This window comes from Piliocolobus tephrosceles, chromosome 6 (genome assembly GCF_002776525.5).
Source record: "Piliocolobus tephrosceles isolate RC106 chromosome 6, ASM277652v3, whole genome shotgun sequence".
In the NCBI taxonomy this organism is placed as follows: Eukaryota; Metazoa; Chordata; class Mammalia; order Primates; family Cercopithecidae; genus Piliocolobus; species Piliocolobus tephrosceles.
This window is the reverse complement of record NC_045439.1, coordinates 87239575-87260606: the sequence shown is the minus strand read 5'-3', so window position 1 is coordinate 87260606 and position 21032 is coordinate 87239575. Positions and strand designations below refer to the sequence as shown.

At 59.0% G+C, this 21032-nt stretch overlaps 1 protein-coding gene across 3 annotated transcripts in view; it reads right to left on the bottom strand.

Moving 5' to 3' along the window:
• Positions 1–4250: 4250 nt before the first annotated feature.
• The window catches only part of PSTPIP1 (proline-serine-threonine phosphatase interacting protein 1), a 41465-nt gene continuing 24683 nt past the window's right edge, over positions 4251–21032 (bottom strand). The window contains exons 4-15 of one of the 3 annotated variants that reach the window (XM_023197638.1): positions 16191–16225; positions 15910–16016; positions 13633–13695; positions 12903–13001; positions 11975–12020; positions 10877–10956; positions 10196–10294; positions 9078–9174; positions 8510–8600; positions 6012–6067; positions 5638–5771; positions 4251–4533 (exon numbers count right to left, since the gene is read on the bottom strand). In XM_023197638.1, the coding sequence (XP_023053406.1) occupies positions 4402–4533; positions 5638–5771; positions 6012–6067; positions 8510–8600; positions 9078–9174; positions 10196–10294; positions 10877–10956; positions 11975–12020; positions 12903–13001; positions 13633–13695; positions 15910–16016; positions 16191–16225 (1039 nt within the window). In that variant the 3' untranslated portion in view covers positions 4251–4401. Of the gene's footprint in view, positions 4572–5637; positions 5772–6011; positions 6068–8509; positions 8601–9077; positions 9175–10195; positions 10295–10876; positions 10957–11974; positions 12021–12902; positions 13002–13632; positions 13696–15909; positions 16017–16190; positions 16226–21032 lie in introns of all 3 variants that reach the window. The other 2 variants (XM_023197640.2, XM_023197639.3) reach the window with 2 other exon arrangements.

Here is a 21032-nt window from a genome sequence, read left to right as displayed (position 1 = left end):
TTTGTCATCCCCACCATCTGATAGGTAGTGGTAAGTCACTATGGTGCCATAAATGTTTTTCAAACTTTTTTAAATGTTTAGCTGAATATCCTGTTAGCCAGGGGTTTCTCAGCTCTGGCTGCATATCAGAATCACCAGGAAAATGTTTCAAATATTTATGCGCAAGCTCAGTTTGCAGGGATTTGGTTTCAGTTTGTCTGAGGTGGGACTGAAACATCAGCATTTGAAAAGCTGCTCAGGTGACTCCATTGAGCAGCTAGCTGGATTGAGAACCTCTGCTCGTGCAATACGTAAATTCTCCAAGTAGAGCTCGAAGTGGAGTGGGTGTCCCCTTTCTCCTCCCGTTGGCCCCTAAGAGGGCTCTACTGAGCACAGTTTGATAACCCCATGAGGGTGCTAAGGGCAGCAAGCCCACTTGCTGGTGTTACCTTGTCCTGGGCTTGTGATGGCTCAAATGCCAGGATGGAGAAATAGGCAGACACTCGGGTACAGCCAGACCAAGGCAAGCAGGTGACCCTTATGCTGACGTTCCTTGGCTTAGGAAAGGCTGTGAGAGAGCAGTTGGAATTAGGTGTTGCACACCAGTGGCGCGTGCTTCCAGTTTGGCCAAATGTGAGTTGCTGCTTTTCGTCACGACGGTGAAGGACTCACTGACATAACCGCAGCTGTCCCAGAGGGCATGCGGAGTGAGGGTGTCTCTGCCAAGCTCAAAGCTGCTGTTGAGTGTAGCCGAGATTCAGAGGTTGTGGGCCTTTTCCTTCAAAGTGGTATCCCTTGCTGGTAAGTCACACCTAACCATTGCCTAATTTGAACCTTAGGGGATAGCAATTTGCATAGGGGCATATTGCATCCATCTTACTGATGCTGAAACAGGCCCAGAGAAATTGTGACTTGCCTAAGACCACCCAGTGAACTGTGAGCCTGGATTCAGGCCCTGATGTTCTGATTCAGAGACCATGTTTGTCCTCCTGCTTCGTGCTGTCTTTGAGTGGCCCTCTGTCAGGAAGAGGCTGCAGTTATTTATACACCCAGTTACACGCTAACTCCCTCTTTATCTGGCACCATCTCTGCTGGGAAGGCCATCCATCCATGCAGTTGGTTCCCAGCAGCTGAACCAACTGGGATGAAGGGAGAATGGAGAAAGCTGCAGAGGCAGTGAATCTGACTTGGATTCATTTGTGGGCATTCTCCCCCTGGCATAAATTGTGACCCAAGAGTTGCTTTCAGTTCTATTCTCTAGCCACCTGAATGACTGGAGAACAGGCTCTGTTATCTAACACTTGTTACCCATCATCCTCCGGGGCCCACAGACACTGCGGCATCTGTCAGAGATGATGATAAATATCTAGGCCAAAGGTTTGTAAAAAAGTCTTTGCAGTGGAATGGAATGTTCAATCAAGATGACAAGGCATCTTCAAGGAATAAATAAAGTATTGATACCTAACTTTCTACTCTTTCCTTTCCCTTTCCTGCCCGACCCAGTGGTAAGCCTACGCGGCTGTCCTGCCTCTCCCAGCCCTTGCCCAGGCTTTGTTCCCGCACCACTCCCCTCCAGCTCCTCCACCTGGGGAGAAGCCCATCTTCAAGTCTCGGCTCTGAAGTCACTCCTCACCTCCTTGCTTTCCTCTCTTCTCACCTGTCTCTCATCCCATAAGTTACCAAGTCCAGTTCATCTGCTCCCTGTGTTCTTCCAGAATTGTTCCCCAGCCCAGTCACCGCTTCCCAGACAAGCCACCCTCCCCTCTGCTGGATGGCCTGCACCAGCCCCTGGGGCCCACTCACCCCGCTCACTGCCTCACATCTCAGGACCTACTGGGTGCCTGTCTGTCCTCCTGGGCTCAGTGAGCTCTTTGAGGGCCCCCTTTATCTTAGCACCACGCCCCCATCATTAGGTACAGTGCAGGTCACAGAGAAGTCATCAGAATATCCTGGTTGAATTACTTGGACCACCTGACAGGTCTGGGACCCAGCTGGACCTGGTGGGGCTTCAGACATGTGTCCTGGGCAATGTTTTTGGCCCAGGCAAGCATTTTCACATCCAAGGCTTTATTCACGGACTTCTCTCTCCTTCAGGAGAGTATGAGACCAAGCACCAGATGACATTTTTCTCTTCAAACATCTCTATTGGGAAACCTTGGATGTATGAGAGCAGGAGTGGGCATTTGGTCGGCTTTCGCAGGATGGCTTTAGGAGGGAAAATGACATTTCAGGAAGGATTTAAGCATCACTGAATTTTTTCAGAGAACCAAATCCTTTTCCCACCCTGTCTGCCACACACCCTCTGGTGGGAAGCAGTGATAGGTGACACTCAGCAGACAGCTAGCCTGTCCCCAGCTCCGGAGCCCAGCTTCCAGGGTCCCGCACCTGCAGTCTGGGGGCTGCCTGTACCTTTGCATGTCTGCTTGGCCCCAGCACGAATAACACTTTGGTGGGAGAACAGCCCTCTCACTACACTGCAGATTTGAGAGGTGCCCACGCACCTGAGGTGGCAATCCAAGGGCGCTTTCCCTCCCCCGCCTTCACCATGTCTCACGCTTGCTTAACTGAACCCAATTTTTTGCTCAAGTAAAGATCAGGGTATAAAGATGGGCATTCGTGTGAAACACCAGAGCAGTCCCCTTCTGCGAGCCCCCCTTGCCCTCTTCTTAGAGCAGAGCTTGGTGAAAAGCCTCGTTTCTGCCATGGTGGCATCTGACAGTGGCCTGGGCACATGAGAGAGCCTCTGTATGCCAGCTGGCTGCCAGCCTGGCAGAGCCAGGACTGGTGGGGAAGCCGCAGGTCCACTCTGGGCTTCTGCGGGGCGTGATGAGCTCCCTGTCACTAGAGATGTTGAAGCCCACTGGGATGCCCATTCCCCAGAGGTGGCGGGGCAGGCATCATGCAGGAGGTGCCAAGAGAGTCTCATCTAGTCCTCAGTCCTGGGGAATTCCAGGGGTGACCTCACTGCCTTCTCTGTCTCTCACACACTCTCTCTCTCTCTCCCCCTCCCCCTCCCTCTCTCCCTCTCTCTCCCTCCCTCTCCCTCCCTCTCCTTCCCTCTCCTTCCCTCTCCCTGTCATGGTGGAGCTACCAGAGGCAGGAAGGAGCAGAAAGGAGTCCCCCCATCTCCTTTGCATGTTCAGGGCCACCTCTTCCCAGAAACCTTGGTGACATCTCTGCGCACTGGGACATTCCCTGTAGAGTTCTTAAACTTTCTGGGCCGTGTGGTCCCCTTACTGGGTCAAGAGTTCCTTGCATGGAGCAGACTGAGGCTTTGCTCCTCTGATTTGAGGGCAAACCCGGCCCTCCCTAGGCCTGGCACAGAGCTGTGTCCGTGGAGAGCAGTCCCCAAAGGGTATGGCTGAGGAGAGGCCGAGCAGTTCGCAATCCAAAGACAGTTCGCGGGTAACAGCAGTACCCTGCAGCAGCTCTTCAGCGTGGTCACAGCAGAGGAGGACCACTGTGTCCCCCCTCCCACCCCTTACAGGCCTGCACCTGCCTGGCTCCGAGGCGGGGTGGGCATCCCAGGTGGGTGTGGGGTGGGCCGACTTGGCCACCCCCAAGACTGAGGGCCAGGGGCCCTCTCCCCTACTCCCCATCCCAAATGCGTTTGGCATGGATGAAGCCTATCATGGTTGAAGCAGGGCTTGGCTAGTGGTGGAAGTTATGTTCCTGGGACCAAAAAGAGAAAAGGACTGAAGGCCGTCAAGAACAGCCCCCTCTGTGCCCCTCTCTGCCTGGGCTCTGGAGCCCTGCTCGGCCGGGTTTGCCATGTTGACGGGAGTGTCACGGACAGCAGTGGCTTCCCCAGGCCCCACTTGGCACCCACAAGCCACAAGCCTCTCCAACAGATCCATCACTAGCTTCCTGTTTCCAGACTGAGTCCTCAGAATATTCTTGGATGTACCCCCAACCTCACCTTTGCCCACGCACTTGCCCTGCTCTAGCCGCTGCTGCCCGGCTGTGGACCTGCTCAACCCTCCGTCCCCAAGACGCCTGCTCTCCCCATTGCAGCCCTGCTGAACCCATTCTTGCCCCTGCCACATCCTCCTGCAACCCTGTATCCTCTGTCCAGGTGTGAATGTGTCTCCCTGGTGGTCTGGGAGCTCCTAGTAACTGGGGCCAAGCCTCTTCTCCAACTATAGCTGAAGCCTTGGCTGAGTTGGGGAGCTCCGCCATTCAGGTTTCTTCCCTTGTTCCTTTGCCTCCTCTGAACTGAGCACTCGGACACTGGAGCAGGAGAAGGAGAGAAAGACCCCAGCACACCAAGGAGAACAGAACGCACTCCTTTATTCTCTGGGAGACAGGCTCCCTCTCAGGGCTGGGGACGCTTGGTTCTGGGCCCCAGCAAGGCATGGACAGTGCTGGGAGCACTACTGGCTCCACTGGCAGGGCAGGTCCGAGGGGGCTTCTGGCCCTTCCTCAAAGCTTCTCCAAGTAGGAACCAGGGACGAAGCCACGCTGCCCATTCCTCTCCACTGTCCACCAGCCATCCTCCCCTTCCAGGATCACCTCCAGGATGTCTCCCGCGGAGAGGTCCAGCTCATCCGGGTTCTGGCCAAGAGATTGAAAGCGCATGACGCTGGAAGGGCCTGCGGGGAGGGGCGTGGCCTGGTGTTCCCCTACCCAGCAGTAAATGCGGCAGGCTGAGCTGTGTCCGTGCCTGCTGGGGCAGCCCCTTGGAGACACAGGAGGGGGCTAACCCAAGGGACCTGGCTTCCCATCCACCCCAGTTTGTCATCATAAGCCTCCCCCAACCTGGGTTTCTTCCCCACCCGTACCTCCCCTCTCCCACTCTGGAGACGCAGTGACTGGAGCATGTCAGGGGTCAGGGGTATGCATCACACCCCAAGCCCAGGACACATGCCCAAGCTCCTAACACAGCCTCCCCTTTGTGGTCCCCAGCCCCAGGTAGCAACTGCCATCCAAGTACCCCGTCACTCTCCTGGCCTGGCTTCCCTACCTCCCCGAGCCCTGGCCTCGTCAGTGGAGCCCACACCCAGCCTGCCTGGCCGTGGGGGGTGCTTGGCCTCAGTCCAGTGGATGAGGTCTGGGTATGCACCCCTCCCCTCAAGCAGGGAGCAAAGTGCACCCTCTCTTATAGCTGCCCTGTGGCTGCCTTGGTACATCCTCACCCTATGCACATCAGAAAATCAATCCTGGCACGATTGCAAGACTCATTCTGGCCAGTTTTCCACACCCATGGCCACAGAGGACAGGGCCCTGACCCAAAGGCGCAGAGCCTGGCCCTCAAGCTATGACCTGCAGGCAACCCCAGGCTCTGCCAGCTCCCCGCACGTGTGTACCACGCAGTGCCCAGCCTGTGTGGACAGCACAGGCCCATGTGCCCCACATGTGTGCTGTGTACGGCCCCGGCAGACACAGGCCTGCTGCACACCAGCTTCCAGTCAGTACCTGTGCGCTGAGGCCCCCTAAGCCCTGGGGCGCTGTTCTCAGAGCTCATGCCCGAGCACACTCCCAGGTGCCCTTGCTAGTGTGGACATACTCTTGGGCACACGTGCCCTCCTGAGTAGGAGAGGATGCTCGGAGATGAGTGAAACCACCAGGAGAGATGAGGATGCGAGGCACTGAATGGGGGGGGGGGCTCTCAGGCGCAGGAGAGGTGGCACAGGTGGATTTAGGGTGTGGAGGCCTCACCTGCGCTGTATAGTCATAGAGCGCCCGGTACTCCTGGGCTGGCGAGGCCGGGTTTCCCTGCATCTCCTGCACTGCGATGGCTGCGTAGACACCCTCATTCCGCCCGGGGGTGGGGGTCAGGGTCTCTGTGGAGGCTGAGAGCAGGGTGAAGCATGGACCCCTCCCCTTTCTGGGGACACTGGCCCCTGGAGGTTCTGCGAGAACGGGCTTTCTCCATGCTGGGCCCTGCCTCTTCCTTCCGCTCTCCATACTTGCTGTTGGGGGACACACCCTTCCCCTTGAGGGGCCTCAGTGGCCCCATCTGTGCCATGTAGGAGACCTCTCCTTCCCCCCGGGATCAGTGTGTTTGGGGGTCCCCTCCTGACCCCCTCTACCAGCAGAAGCTGCCAACGAAGTGGTCTTGGGACTTCCGTGCAGCAGTCCAGAGAACCTGGGGATGGGGAGGAAAGAGGGTTAGTGCCCCCGCTCCACACTCAGGGTCCCACCGGGAGGAGGATTTAGACAGGGAGAAGTCTCAGAGCTGCACACGCTCTGCCAGGGCTGGGCCTGCCCCTAGCCTCCTGGCATGGATGTGATTTATGAGGTGCCCCTCAGGCAGGAGGGCCCCCAGAAGGTGGTCCCGGTGGCTCCTCCTTCCCCAGCTAGGCCCTCCACTGGCGCCCTCTGCAGGCCATCTCAGCACTTGCTCCCTTCAGGGCCCTTTGGGGGGATCCTAGAACCCCCAAAGCTGCAGCTTCATGGGAAGACTCCCATGGCCCTTTCGGGGGTTCTAGGACCTCCATGTTGAGGCCTCGTGGGAAGACACCCAGTCCTCACCCTCCAGACCCCTGCTTTAGCTTGCCCTAGCAACTTCCCCGGCCAGTGGGGGTGGGGGTGCACTGCCACACAAAGCCTGGCTTACGTGCTCTGCTGAGGCCTGCACTGCCTGGGCCGAGCCAGCCCTCCTCCCTGCGGGCCCGCAGTGATCAGGAGTTCTGGGACAGCGCTGGGCTACTTTACCCCTGCCCCTGTGCCAGGCTTAGGCCTGGACTGAGCTGGGGTTGTGAAGGTTTACTGAACAAAGGAAAATAAAACAGAAGAGGCAGATGCTGGGGGCACCCCCTGAAGTGAGCAGTAGTGAGGGCTCTACAAGTAGAGGCTGACACTGCCTCCAAGGCCAGAAGCCTTCTTGGTGGGGTGGGGCTGAGTCTTCAAAGGTGAGTGAAGCTTTCCTAGGCGAGAAGGGGAACGAGGCACTGCGGGTGACCAGGAGAGGGAGCACTCAGGTGCAGGGGAGGAGGCACGGCACAGGTGGGGTTTGTGGAGTGGACCAGACCAATTTGGGTGTGGGAGGAACGGGACTGCAATTCAAGGTGGCATGTGGGGGACCTTTCCCACATGAGGGGCCGAGGGCCAAGGCCCTAGGAGTGCACACACATGTGCAGGGTGGACATGCGTGGACCCAGCACATGGGAGGGCCTGACACCAACAGAGGCGGGCAGACACGCACCAGCGCCCCAGGCAGCAAAGGACAGGGTGAGAGCCAGCAGGGGCTGGGGACGGGAGGAGGAAGCGGCCAGAGCAGGGTAAAGGTGGGCAAGGCTTGCTGAGCCATTGTGCTGCCTGCCCCACACCTCTTTTTCCCAGACTGTCTACACTTCTGACTCTCAGTCACTGACCCCCACCTCTTCCCAGCCCTGCCTGGCTTCTAGCTGCCCCATCCCGAGGCCTGACCAGCCCCCTCCAGCAGCCAGGCCTCCCTCCACCCTACAGGACCTCTCTCTCTCCTCTCTCTCTCTAATCCCCTCTGGGGCCACCCCTTTCTGCCCCTTCCTGACACTGCCTCAGGTGAGCTCTTTTGTCCAGTTGCTTAAATGACCACCTTTGCTGGTATCCAGGTCCTCACCAGGTGCAGGGAAGCCTGAGTCTCACAAGCTTTTGTAGCATGTGAGGCTGTGGATGTGCTGCGCCCTGGGGCCACTGCTTTCACAAGATTCTCAAAGGGGTGTGTATGTGTACCCCTCTCGGTGGTTCCCACGAGCCTCTGCCTCCCAGGAGTAGGAAGGTCCAGGGGCTCCTGAGGCCCTGGAATGAGCCGGTCCTTGCGAAGGGCCAGGAACTGCATCAGCCCCTCCCCACAGTCCACTACTTCCCAGAGGCAGGGCCCTCTTGGTTGAAGGTTGGCTGGAGAGAGGAGTGGCAGCATGGCAGTGGGGGCACAGGCGCCATGTGAAACCCACAGACCCTTGTGGATGCTCATAGACAGGGCACATGGCCTCCCTCAAAGGCCTGGCTACGAGGGCTCCCTGAACCAGCTATAGTGCTCCCAATGGGCTGTCACCATTGTCACTCAAGGCCTGAACCAGGAGAGTCCTTAGGTTCTGAATCTGACCCCAACACTCAGGGCCCTGGCCTTAGAGAGTGCGAATGACTTGCCCAGGTCACACATTGAGGCCCAGCACCAGGACCTTCGCACTTGACTGCAGCCAGGCCGGGGAAGGGACCCTGGAAAAGCCTGGAGAATTCTCCAGATGCCCTAGTCCTGCTCCAGCCAGACAGCGTTGCCACTGCAGCCTGACAGGGCACCAGGCTCACGCGAGGCCCCAGGGACAAGGAAGCCAGCATAGGGGCCTCCCCAGAGCTCGGAGCACATCCCCTGCTGAATAATTGGGATGTGATTATTCACTTAGTGTCTGGGTCCCTTGGGCCGAGGGCTCCATAGGCTGAACTGAGCCTATCTTGTCTCCACAGGGTACCCAGCACCTAACTGGGCACCAGATACAGATACACAGTAGGTGCTCAGTGAACGAGGAAGGGCCAGGTGCAGAGGCCAGGTGCTCGACCCACTTCCCGGCCCAGCCTCAGGCAGTCACTCCGTCTGTCGGGGCCTCACCTCTTTATCATGCCGCAGGATGGCTGTACGCTGGGGCTGCTGGCCAGTGGGGTGACCTCCCGATCATAGTAGTTCTGGTAGGGCACCGGAGCTGCAGACAGCAAGCTGTGAGGCCCAGGGCAGCCCCCAACACCCCATTCTGGCCCTGCCAGAGACTCAGCTGGGGCCCTGTGTTCCCAATCTGGCCCTGGCCCACCCTGGTGCCTGGGGAGGTGCCTGTCTTGCTCCCATGAGACACCCCACTGTAGGTACCACCAAGACCTAATATTCTGGACCCGTGATCCAACGGAACCAAACAGGAGGGGAGTGGGGGCCGTGGGAGCTCCTCACCTCAATCCCCATCCCCACCTCTTCCTCTGAGTGCTATCATGCCCTTAGCTTTGCCTGAGAGGAGGCTGCAGGCCTGGGACCCAACCCCCCACAACCTCTTGGGTCTGGCTAGGGCTCCTCTGCCTGAAAGGGAGCTATGAGCTACCCCAGCCCTGTCTTGGCACTTGAGGCTCAGGGCCAGGCCTTCGCAGGGGCTCAGTGCACCCAGAGGCTGTGCTGTCCACAGGCCAGTCCTCACCCGGGGGCTCGGTGCCCGTGCTCTTGGCCTGGATGAAGCCGTCGATGTCAGCGTCTATGCTGCAGCCTTCCAGCGTCAGCCGCACTTCCTCGTAGAGCTGGAGCAGGAAAGAGCAGAGGCTGCAGCCCGATGCCCACTCTGCCCCTCTGTGGGCCTGAACTCTGGCCAGCGGCCCCCACCCACTGGCCTCCTCACAGGACATTGTACGCAGCTCAGGGTCTTTGATCCTGAGGGGTCACAGCCCTGGCTGACAGCTTCTTGTTTCCTGAACACCTTCTATGCGCAAGGCCCTGTGCAAGGGACTTAACTCACACCTGTCCTCTGAGGTAGACCCCACTTTTCCCATTGGATAGATGAGGAAACTCAGAGGAAAGTGACTTGCTCAAGGTCACAGAGCGAGCATGCAGCACAGCCAGGTCTTGGGGCTAGTGAGAGTGGATCCAGAGCTCACCCTTCCACCTCGAGGAGGCGAGGAGGCAGCAGGGGGCTCAAGTCACTTGGGCAAAAACAACAAGAAAATCAATCCCCACAGCCCTGGACAGGAGGGTCAGGCAGGAAACACAGCAGGCAAGGGGGCCGGGGCTGCCCGGGAGAGCCGTGCGCTGGGCTGTATCAACGGAGCTCAGGGCCCCTGGCGGGGGGCCCTCTCTGCTGGGGAGGACCCACCCAGCAGGTTGGGCTCAGTAAGGGGAACCAGGGCACCCTGGAGATGTGGGAAGCAGAGGAAGGACTGCACCTCGGCTCCTGCAAGCACCGGGCCTAGAGCAGAGCAGCCAGGGTCCTCCAGCTTCCGCCAACCTCTGAGAGCTATGTCCACCTCCCCTCCCATCCCCGGCAGAGGGAGCAGGTGCTCTGTGGCTCTGAGGCATGAGGAGGAAGTCAGATGGCAGGGGAACCACGGAGTCACCATCTTCCAGGCAGAGAAGCCTTGGCCCTGTGGTACTGAGCTCCTGTCCTGGGGTTCTGGGGGCAAAGGCTGAGCTGCTGAGGCCTGAGACCCCTGGGGCCAAGCTTGGACCACAAAGGACCAGGTGCTTGTTGACTGGTTCAGACGGACCTGGGCACTTTGCCGCCTAGAGGCTGCCCTCCCTTACCCCACCAAGGCCCTCAGTCCCCACCTCATCATCCTTGACACACTGCATGGAGAGCTGGTTGCTGTGCACCCACAGGGCATTGCGGAGAATGGTCAGCCGGTCAAACTCTTGCAGCTGAAAGGCCTAGGGGCAGTGGGAGGGAGGTGAACCATGAGGAGGGGCTGCAGGGCCTGGCCAGGCTGGGCCCCGTTCACCCCTCAGCCGGAGCTGACCAGGCCAGTCCTCTCTGCTGGAAGCCCGATCCAAAGGAGAGTGCCCTGGGGTCCCCATCCCGACTCTGGGCCAGCCCTGAGGCTGCAGGGAGGGAGGTGGAACTGCCCAGGGGGTCCCTGCCCCAGCCTCCCTTCAGGCCGCACCACACTGAGGCAGAGGGGTAGTGAGAGGAGCCTCGGACAGGAGTCCTGAGCCCTATTCCCCAGGCCCTGTCCATCGGCAGCGCCCAGAGAGGCTGTGGGTTTTGTCCAAGTCTCAGTTTTGGCTTCAACAAAAACGGTGAAATAGTGCCTGCCCGCAACGAAGGGGCCCCGGGACTCAAGGTCAGGTGACAAGCACCACGGCCAGGTCCCGGCACAGGCCTGTGAGCAGGAGGCTGAGTAAGGGTACCTTCCCCCACTGCCTCGCTTGGGCCCCTTGAAGCAGCTGGAGGAGGGATGGGTGTCTTCCACTTCCCGCTGGGGAAAGCGAGGCTCCACGTGGGCCACTCACCTCACAGGTGGTCCGGTGTTCCTGCTCCCACTCAGCGCGGACCTTCTCCAGCTGCGTGATGCTCTGCCTGTATACCCGCTCTGCAAGTGCAGGCAGCCTCAGGGAGGGCCGTGACACAAGTTCCTCCAGCCCTGGCTCCTGCTGGGTCCCATCCTGGAGGCCTCCTCCCCACTGGGAGCCCCGCCTCCCCTGTGGGACCTGCCCTAGCAGCTGGTGGAGCCTCATCTGAATGCCTGTCAGGGCCACCCACGCTGGTACTGCTTCTGCTCCCCAACTGTGCTCTGAGCTGCCTGAGGGCTGCAGTGGAGCCTCATATATGCAAGTCCAGAGTATTGGCGTCTGGGCATCTCTGGGCGCCCCACTTCACTTTCCAGAGGGGAAACTGAGGTTCAGAGAGGGCAGCTCAGAGGGTGCTGGAGGAGGGGTGGAGTCCCACAGGCTTGGGTCACAACTTCTGTGCCCAGATCTCTGGAGGTCACCTGTCCCCCAGCCAAGAGAGTAGCGGGGTCCTGATGGAGACAGAGCACAAGGGACAGGCCTTCCCAGGGGAAGGGAGGAGGGTGGGCGCCGTGTCTGGGGGGTGGGGCACCAGCAGAGACAAGGGTGTTGGTAGGATTCGGGCATCAAGTGAAGGACAGAGGCCCAGAGAAGGCTATGTGCACACATGCGTGTGCCCGAGCTTGAAAGTGTGTGTGCGCACATGCATGTAATAGATAGCGGCCCTGTCTTCTGGGGCTGTGCCATGCAAGTCCTGGGCTCTGAAGCCCGATGGCCTGGGTTCAAATGCAGTCCCCACCACTTATTGGCTGTAACCAATAAGTGGACCTTTTAGTGCCTCTGTTTCCTCATCTGTTAAGAAAGGGAATAATAACAGCAGCCACCTCAGAGGGCAGTTGTGAGGACTGAACACATGAAGTGCCAAGAATGGCCGGCGAATGGGGGAGCACAGCGTTTACTTTGACTGCAGGTATCTGGAATGAGAGCACCGCGCCCATGACTGTGCAGCCAGGTGGGAGTGTTCCAGGGTGAGGAGGTGTGTGTGGGGAGTACTACCCAGGCCTCTGCCCTGGTCGGATGGGGCAGCCAGGGCCCACATACCTGCCTCAGCAGCTGAGTCCTTGCACTGCTTGGCTTTGTTCTGACTCTGAGGAAACAGAGGGGAAGCAGCGTTGAGACCCTGCCCCAGGAGCCCAGGCCCACCCGGGCAGCCCTGCAGTGAGTGTCACACCTTCCCCGGCCACCCTGTGGGGGAGTTCAGGAGCCAACTGTGGGCAGATGCCATCATCCACTAGCAACCTCCCCTCACAGCGGACCACAGGCTAGCTCCATGGAAAGGGAATGAAGACAGGAACTGAGTCCAGAAGGATGCCTGTGAAGAGTGGGACCACAACCCACAGGAGAGATGCAACTACCGCTGAGCCCCCTGGCTGGGACTTGGGCTCTGGCCCCTGACTGACTGCCCCCAGCTCATCCTTGGGCCATTTCCCTCTCTGGGCCTCAGGCTTCCTGTCTGTGCAATGGGTGATGTGTTTCCTGGGCTCTGGGAGTTCTGATAACCCCACTCTGGCCTAGGGGTCACAGCCTCAGGAGCATGGGCTCTAGACCACCTGAGTTGGGGGTCCCTTCTCTGCAGCTTCCTGGCTCTGAGACCTTAGACAAGTCACTTACTGTGAGCCTCAGTTTCCTCTCTGTGACATGGGCCTATTGAGCCCTTCTCCGAGGTTGTGTGAGGGATGGCATCTGCTCTCATCGCCCCGTGGGCCTCAGTGGGCCTGCTCTGAGGAATGGGTCCCTGAGTGCCACCTGATGGTGGCAAAGGGGATCCAGCTGACCAGCCTGCCCATGCCCTGAGGTTCTCTATAGGAAACCCATTTCACAGATGAGGAGACTGGGGGTCAGAGAGGGCTGAGCAGCTAGCGTGTTCCACATGCAGACCTTTGCCTGGGGGTGTCTACGGCACCCCTTCCGTGCCTCCTCCACTGCCCCCAGCCCTGGGCAACCCACACCGCCCAGCATCCCAGCGCACCTTCTCCACCTGCTTCTGGTGGCCGTTGGTGCTAATGCGCTCGAAGGCCTGCTCGGCGTCGTCCGCGTCCCGGCACTTCTGCTCGTAAGTCTTCTTGGACTGGGAGTGTGGAGGGGCGTGACTTGGGGGCTGCACAGCCCTGCTCTGTATCCCCCGGGAATGAGCCTCCCTGAGCCCAACCTCCCTTTTTCCCTGGCGAGGGTTGTGGGTGGAGTGGGGGCATCCTCACCAGGAACAGGGATCTGGGGGTCCGGAAGGAGATTGAGAAGGCGTGGGGGTACTGGCAGTCCTGCTCCCAGGCCCTCCCCACTGAGGACAGCGCGGCCTGTCCCGGGCCCCGCCTCCTGGGCTGTGCTCCTCGGCGAGGGCACGCCCCTCGCCACGCCCCTCGCCACGCCGCGCCCTCTTAGGAGCCCCTCTCACTTCCTGCCCAGCGTCTCGCAGGATCCAGCTCAGGAGTCCCTCCTCACTCCACCCTTAGAGTCCCCAGCCGACTTCATCTGCCCTTCATTCACGAGCCCCCAAGGGAAGGGCCCGGGCCCATCCCCACGGGACCATGGCGCCCAGCGCAGGCCCAAGCACCCCGTAGGCTGGTGCGCCCTGCAGGACCAACGCCGAGGCCAGCCTGTTCCAAACGCCCTGCCTAGGGCCACAGCCCAGGATCGCACCCTGAGCCCTTCTCAGCTCCTCGAGGGAAGGCCAGGCCGCGGCCCCAGGCCCTGGCGCTCACCTCCATGGCCTTCTTGTAGAGTGATAGCTTGCTCTTCTGGACCCGGTCCATGACGGCCTCATACTGCAGGGGACAGGAGGTTCTGAGCCGAGGGCCGCGGCCTCGGGAGGCTCCCCTAGGCCAAGAGGACGGGGTGTCCCTGGGATGAGGCGCAGCACCTCTCCTGGCTCTGGAGAGGGGGTGACAGGCTGCCCTCCCTCCGCCAGAGCCTGCTGCTTCACAGTGACCCTCACAATGGAAGACAAGCCCAGGGCATGGGTGTGCCCTGAGGTCCTCACTGCAGACCTTGGCCAGAGCTTCATCTCCAGCTGGGGAGTTCCCAGCCCCACACATGTGCACACACAGTCGTTCATCCTGCATCCCAGAGCCTCTGCAGGCATCATAGTGGCTCACACATGTGTGCACACTATGACACACACATACATGCAGAGCTCCACGTTAACTCGGAGGCACATCGGCCCCATCCCTAGCTGTGCACACGCATGATCACAGGCATCCCTGTGCACACCCACAGATGCCACTCACAAGTACTCCCACAGTCACCCACACACAACCTCAGGCCACATGCGGGCACAGTGGCTACTGGGCCACAAGGTCTGGGGCCAAGCCTCCCCTCCCCTCCCAGGCTTCCCGTTCTGATACAGAAGGGAAAACAGGCAGGACAGCGACTGGGTTATGAGGTCGGAGGAGAACTGAGCCAGTTTGTGCCTGGGGTCTCAGGGGAGGGGTTCTGTGCCAGCTAGGAGACCAGTGAGTCACAGGCACTCACACACACACCCCCCCTAAAACACCCAAGCAGGGCTAGACAAGGACACATGCTCACAGGCATATGCAGGGGAGCGTGGGCATGTGTGTACACTCCTGTGAGCGTGTGTCCTTGCTCTGTGGCACACACACACACAGAGGCTCAGACACACATGGCATGCTCCACAAGACAGCACTCTGCCTGCGGGGCCCTGGCCATTTGGGGAAGGAGTGCTCTGTCCAAAACAGCCTTTGCAGCCAGTGCAGCTCCTCTGGCCACAGGATGGCTCAAAATAGCAGGGCTGGAGTCCCTCCGTCCTGGCGGGCTCTCTGCAGGCTCTGTGGGCAGGTCCCAACTCAGAGAGGGTGTCTGCTGCAGCACCTCAAGCCTGGGCTGGCTTCTGGGGACCCACTGTCTGCTCAGAACCCCACATTTAGAATCCTGAAAGCCCAGCTGGCAGACGAGCAGGTGGCGCAGGCAGCCACGCGACATTTCTGCCAGCAGAACCGCTAAGCAGAGCTGAAGCCCTGTCTGTGGAGACTGAGGGGAGCATGGCTTGGGCTGAGCTCTCAGTACTTGGGAGGTAGACATATGTGTCCCATCCTGTGAGAGGGAAACTGAGGCACAGAGCTGGGAATTGGTATGGCCAGGACACCCAGGCCCAGCCTGGCCCCAGCCTCAGATACAGCTTCCTCCCCTTGAAGGCTCAGTTGTGTCTTCATTTTCAGTTCTTTGGCCACTTTACAATGATCCTTCCTCCCCAAGCAAGAAGCAGGTCTGTGTGCTGCCCTCCCAGCCTATGCAGGGCACCACCCTCATCACTAAGGCCCTGAGAGGCTGAGCCCCCATCCTCACAGGCCCAAGCCCAGCCTCCAGGCCACCCTGCATCCTGCCTGCCCTCCAGGGAACCCATCCCCAACCCCAGCCCTGCAGCCTCCCTGACAAGCATCTGCCAGCCTCTGCTTACGCAGCTCCCATCATGGGGGCCTCACTTTCATGCACTCTGTCTCGGGATGGCCATGCCCTGCGTATGGGTGAGAAGTACCTTTGGATGCTAAGCAATGCCACACAACTCTCCCACCCGTCTGTCTCTGACCCCTCAGCCTTGGCAGTCCTGTGGGGTGACTGGCCGCAAGTCTGTCTTTTTCCAGAACAATCAGCCCTGATCCTTGGACTCAAGACCAGTTTCCAGTGACCCCCACAACTTAGACTGCCTCCTCTGGACACCACCAAGTTGCTACAGACCCTCTAGAGTCTTCCGTAGGAGGATCCTCCTAGGTGTGAGGCAGCTCGGCGGAAAGGACCCTCCACGGGGCTCTGGGACTGAGAGTTGGCCTTGGTGCCAGTGGCCAGGCCTCTGCCCTCCCCACCCACTTCATATTACCCTCAAGCCCCAAAGCCTGGGGTACTGTCCCACCACCACCCCCTGCCACCCTCCACTGACTCTACCAGGAGGGTCAGCCCCCCTCCTCTACAGCAGCTGAGAGGCTGGCAATGGGGGAGCAGCTCCCCTGCTTCTACACCTGCCTCACCTTCTTCCTCTGCTCCTTCTGCCTCTCACGGAACTCCTCGAGACTCCGCAGCTCCTCGCGCAGGGTCAGGGCCAGTTGGATGTGTGAGCTGCCCACATTCTCCATTTCTTGGGGGCAGAGCATGGATACTGGTCCCCAGTGTCAGATCTGATGGGCCTCAGCCACCCACAACTCGCCCCTGTCTGGGCCAGCCCAGCCCCAGCCCCAACACCTCATCTTCTGTCCCCCCAAACCCTCCACCAGCCCCAAAAGATCCCATTGCCCCAGGGTGGGGGACTTACGCTGTTTCAAGGAGTCAAAGGAGGCCCTCAGGGAGCTGCAAAACAGACGGGTCCAGGTCAGGAGGAGGAGAGCACAGCGGGAACCTGAAGTCCAGGCCGTCCCCAGCTGCAGGGGCGGGGAGGACTTTTATTTTGGTGGGAAGACCCTGGGTCACTCTAGAACCAAGGGACCCTTTAGCCAGATGGTGACCATCTACTGGGACCCCATACTGATTTCCGGAACGCAAAGCTCTCTGCAAATTAAAGCGATCAACCCCCTGCAATGTGGCAGAAGGAGGTATCGATGCCCCCCCCCCCACCATCTGTGCTCCTGGCTGCATTCTTAGAGAAGAGGGGATTGTCTTCAGGACCCTGCCTCCCTGCCCTGAACTCCTCTCCCACACTCACAGCACTCCGTCCTCCTCTGCAAGTACCAAATGGCCCCAGGGTGAGGCTGCAGGGGAGGGGACAGTGTTCAGATGGGCTTTCAGTAGGTGGCCCAGGGGATGTTTGGAGGAGGTTGGATGGCCGTGGGAGAGGCCAGCAGGGCAGGGCGCAGGAGGTGAGAGGTGGGCACTGTCTGCCAGGGAGGGAGGGAGGGGAGGGCCCAGCACCGAATATAGGAGGCAGGGAATGATGGGCGGGGGCTGCCAGAATGAACACATAAAGACAGGATACCGAGTGCAATGTGAATCTCAGATGAATGAGCACTTTTTGAGTATAGTATGCTCCTTGTAGTATTTAAAACGTACTTTTATTTTTAAAGTATTTGTTGTTTATCTGAAATTCACATTCACCTGGGCATCCAGTATTTTATCTGACTCTCCCTGCAGCCTCTCTGTGGAGCAGCTCGGCTGCCCCCTGGCGGCCACATGACCTCATGACGCCCACCGGACAGCCCTGGGTGGCGCTGGCAGCGCACCAGGCAGGCTTCTCAGGTGACTTCTCCTCTCAGTAGACACCTGGGGAAGCAGAGGCCAAGGAGGAACAGCAGCCTGGCAGGAGTGTGGGGATCCAGGTCTGGGGGAGATCTGTGGGGGCCAGGCCCCTCGCCCTAAACTGGTGGATCCCAAAGTGAGGTCCACAGACCAGCAGCATCAGTATCTGCGGAGCCTGTTAGAAATACAGATTCTCAGGCTCCTCCCCGCCCTCCTGAGGCTGAGGCTTCCAGTTGGGGCCCGGCCCCAAGGCTGTTGATGCCCATCCAGACGTCAGAACTGCTGGCCTGAGTAACGAGACCTCCTTGCAACTCTGCCGGCACAGGTGCCTTTATTTATCCCATTTCACAGATGAGAAGCCAAGGGTCACAGGAGTGAAGAAGCTGCACCCGTGGCCACCCTACAGTAAGAGGCAGAACCCAGGGAGAGGAAGGAGAGGGGTGGCTGTGTGGTGATCCCACCTTCCCTTGTGGGACTCAGGACTCTTCTCTGACTCCTCACCAGCAGTGACACCTCCAATCCCTCTGCTTCCTGTCAGTTCACCTCTCAGCTCAGTCCCCCTCTTTCAGTTAGAGGCCTCCAGTCACAGCGTGGTCCCCCCACCCCCAACCCAGCCCTCACGCACACCACCCTCCAGCCGCACCTCCTTCATGACCACAGCATGCCCAGACCCCTCCCAGAGCTCAGGGCCTGCACATCCACTGCCCAGCCCTCACCTTTTGGGTCTCACATCTGACAGATACCTCAAATTCAGCATGTCCAAAACTGGACCCAGCACCTGTCCTGCAAACCTCTCCTCTTCCAGGGCTCCCCTCTCAGCAAAGACACTGCTGTCCACCAGTTATACACACCAGAAATCTAGGAGTCACCCTGGGCTCTGTCCTCTCCCTTCCTTGCCGCCACCTTCTATTTCGTCTCCTAAATCTCATGCCTATCCCACGCTAGCTGCCACCACCGCTGCAGCCCCTGCCCTACCACTTCCACCCCCCACCTGTCAGCCCTGCTCTCTGCCCCTCCCCCCATTCCTTCCAGGTGCCAGGCTCCGTCTTGCCTCAGGGCCTTTGCATGTGCCCATCTCCATTGCAGCATCTTTGCCTGGCATCCTCTCCTGTCCTTTCTGAGCACTGATGTCACTTTGGACTGACCCAGTGGATGTCTGTCACCTTGTTGAACCATGAGCCCTTGAGGACAGGGGCAATGCCTGGCTCTCCGGCTCTCCTCCTCATTGTCCCCAGGCTCATAATCTAGACTTTCTCAGCCCCAAACCCACCTGTGGGCCACCCTGGTCCATGGTCTCAGTCTGCAGGGTGCTGTAAGGAATCGCAGGTTCTGGCAGCTGCTGGCCCTTTTCCCAGCCCCCACCTGAAAGCTGAGAGCCTGCCTGAATGCACAGCACTGCCAGGTTGACATTCAGCCTCTGTCCCACCCCTGGGACAGTCTTGACAGTGACGGTCTGTGCTCACCTTGAACTCTTGCCCCCATGACCTGGCTAGGCCTTGGGGGCTGCATAGATGCTGGTGCTGCCTCTGTCTGGGGCACCTGGGCAGGCAGGCTCTGGCCCCTCCAGGCCCCCTCTTGCTGTCACCTGGGCTGCAGGCCTTCCTGCCCCAGGTACCCTGTCCCCATTGCTGGAACCATCAGGCCACCCTAGTTCAGCTCACACAACAAGGCCCAGAACACTCCTCCCTTTCTTGGCCCCAGATAAAATTTCAAGGAGGCAGCCTCAGCTCTGTGGATGAGAGGAAGAGCCCAGCTTTGCCCCGGAACTCCCAAAGTGAACAGCCTTGAGCTCTGATATTGTGGAGGATCTGGGGGCCGCATAAAGTCATTCTCTGCCCCATGAAATTCCCGCTTCCTCTCCGCTGTCTGCGCGGGGAAACTGTCAAGATCGACCTGAGTGCCTCTACTGCGTCTCCATCGCATGTCAAGGATAGGGTCCTGCACAGGCCTCTATCTCCTGCCATCTGTCACCAGTGCCTTCATGTGTAACTCATTCCATTGCCCTTTTTGACTCGGCTCTCAGGAAGCTCAGTCTGAAATTCTGTGCTCATATACAGTCCAGATTTCCAGTGTGTTTCCTGCTCTGTCCCCACTGTGTCCCTGCTGCCTGCCCACCGGCTGAGAGGAGTAGCCCTCTCGCCTCCCTGTGCTGAGGCTGTGCCCACAGTGAGCCAGCATCAGGGGACATCTGACAGGAACAGGGCCTGGCTGTCTCCCGCCAATATCCTCAGCAATGCCGTCATTCTCTCTGAGTTCAGAGGAAGAGAGACCATGAAAAAAAAATTTAAAAATCTCTCTGACAGGAAAACCACAGCATTTTTGGTTTGTGGCAAGTGGGGGTGAGGCAGGGACGTGAGGATTCAGACCTGCACCCCTTGGGGGCTGTGCTTGCTCACTGGTGACCACAGAAGGCTTACAGGAAGCTGGCCTTGCCTTGATTTTCCTTTGTTTCCCAAACCCCTGCCCTGTGCAACTTCCGGGGGCATGCAGCACCCCCAGCACCTTACCTGATGCAGGAGGAGCAATAGGGGAGCGGAGGTGACAGCTTTCTGAGGGAGGTGGCATTTCAGGCAGGCCTTGAGGGATGGGTGGGGCCGGGCAGGGGAGCAACAGGGCAACAGCAGGAGCAAAGGCCCAGAGGCTGGAAAGGAGAGTCAGGCAGTCTCTGCAGGGCTAGACATATGACGTCAGCAATATTGGTAAGCCCCCTGCAAATACTAACACTGTCTTTTTCTTTTAAGACGGAGTCTCACTCTGCAGCCCAGGTTGGAGTGCAGTGGTGCGATCTGGGCTCGCTGCAACCTCCATCTTCCGGGTTCAAGTGATTCTCCTGCTTCAGCCTCCCGAGTAGCTGGGGCTGCAGGCTCGCGTCAACAGGCCCAACTAATTTTTACATTTTTGATAGAGACGGGGTTTCACCATGTTTGGCCAGGCTGGTCTTGAACTCCTGACCTCAGGTCGGCCTCCCAAATTGCTGGGATTATAGGCGTGAGGCATAGCGCCTGGCCCTAATGCTGTCTTTAAAATGCACTGAAAGTGCTGGTGGGGATTGCTGGAGTTTGGGGACTGGGGCTTACTTGTCCATCCTCCATTGCCACTGCCCCACGGATGTTTGCTGAGTTAACATGTGAAGGAGGTACATGTCAAAAATCACTTAAGATGTAACCTCCTGTTAATTTCAGTGGCCTGAGCCTCCAGGCCTGAGGGTGGCTCCTGGCTGGCTTGAGGTCAGGGGACTGTGCAGAAATGCAACACCTTCAGGCAGTGGGGCTGGGGAAGCGGGCCAGTTCTGCCCTCAGGGCTCACTAGGCTATTTATAGGGTCACTTAACCACCTGACTTTTGTCCTTGTTCTGCACTCTGTTCCTAGCCTTCCCATCCCCCACCCCCCTGCCTGTTCTGCAAGGGGCAGGGAATGAGCATCCCACAGACCTGGGGGACAGCTGTGGGCCTCAGGGAGGCCAGGGGCTTCCCCTACTCAGGGATGGGCCCTGGAGGGTGGGCCACCAGCCCCCATGCTGAAGAGCCAGGCCACCTTTCCTGAGGGCCAACACTCCCCACCCCCAAGGAGGCCAAGATGAGGAAACAGGTCCACGGCCACTGTTCACCTGTTCACACTTCCCCACCAAAAGCCCTTCAGGTTGGCATGGGTAGGGGTAACCGGGTCTAAGCCAAGACTGACAGTGAGGCAAGGCAGGATATCTGGGAGGGCTTCCTGGAGGAGATGGGCCTGGAGGAGATCTCCTGGAGGAGATGCATAAATGGACCCTAATGCAAAGGACTAGGACGGAGAAGGAAGTCACCCTCAGTGTGCTGGGCTCTGGCTAAGGAGTGGCAAAGCCCTCTATTTTATTTTATTTTATTTTATTTTAATTCAAATTAGTGAATCCTCCTGACCCATCCAGGGCATGACACATAGTAGGTCC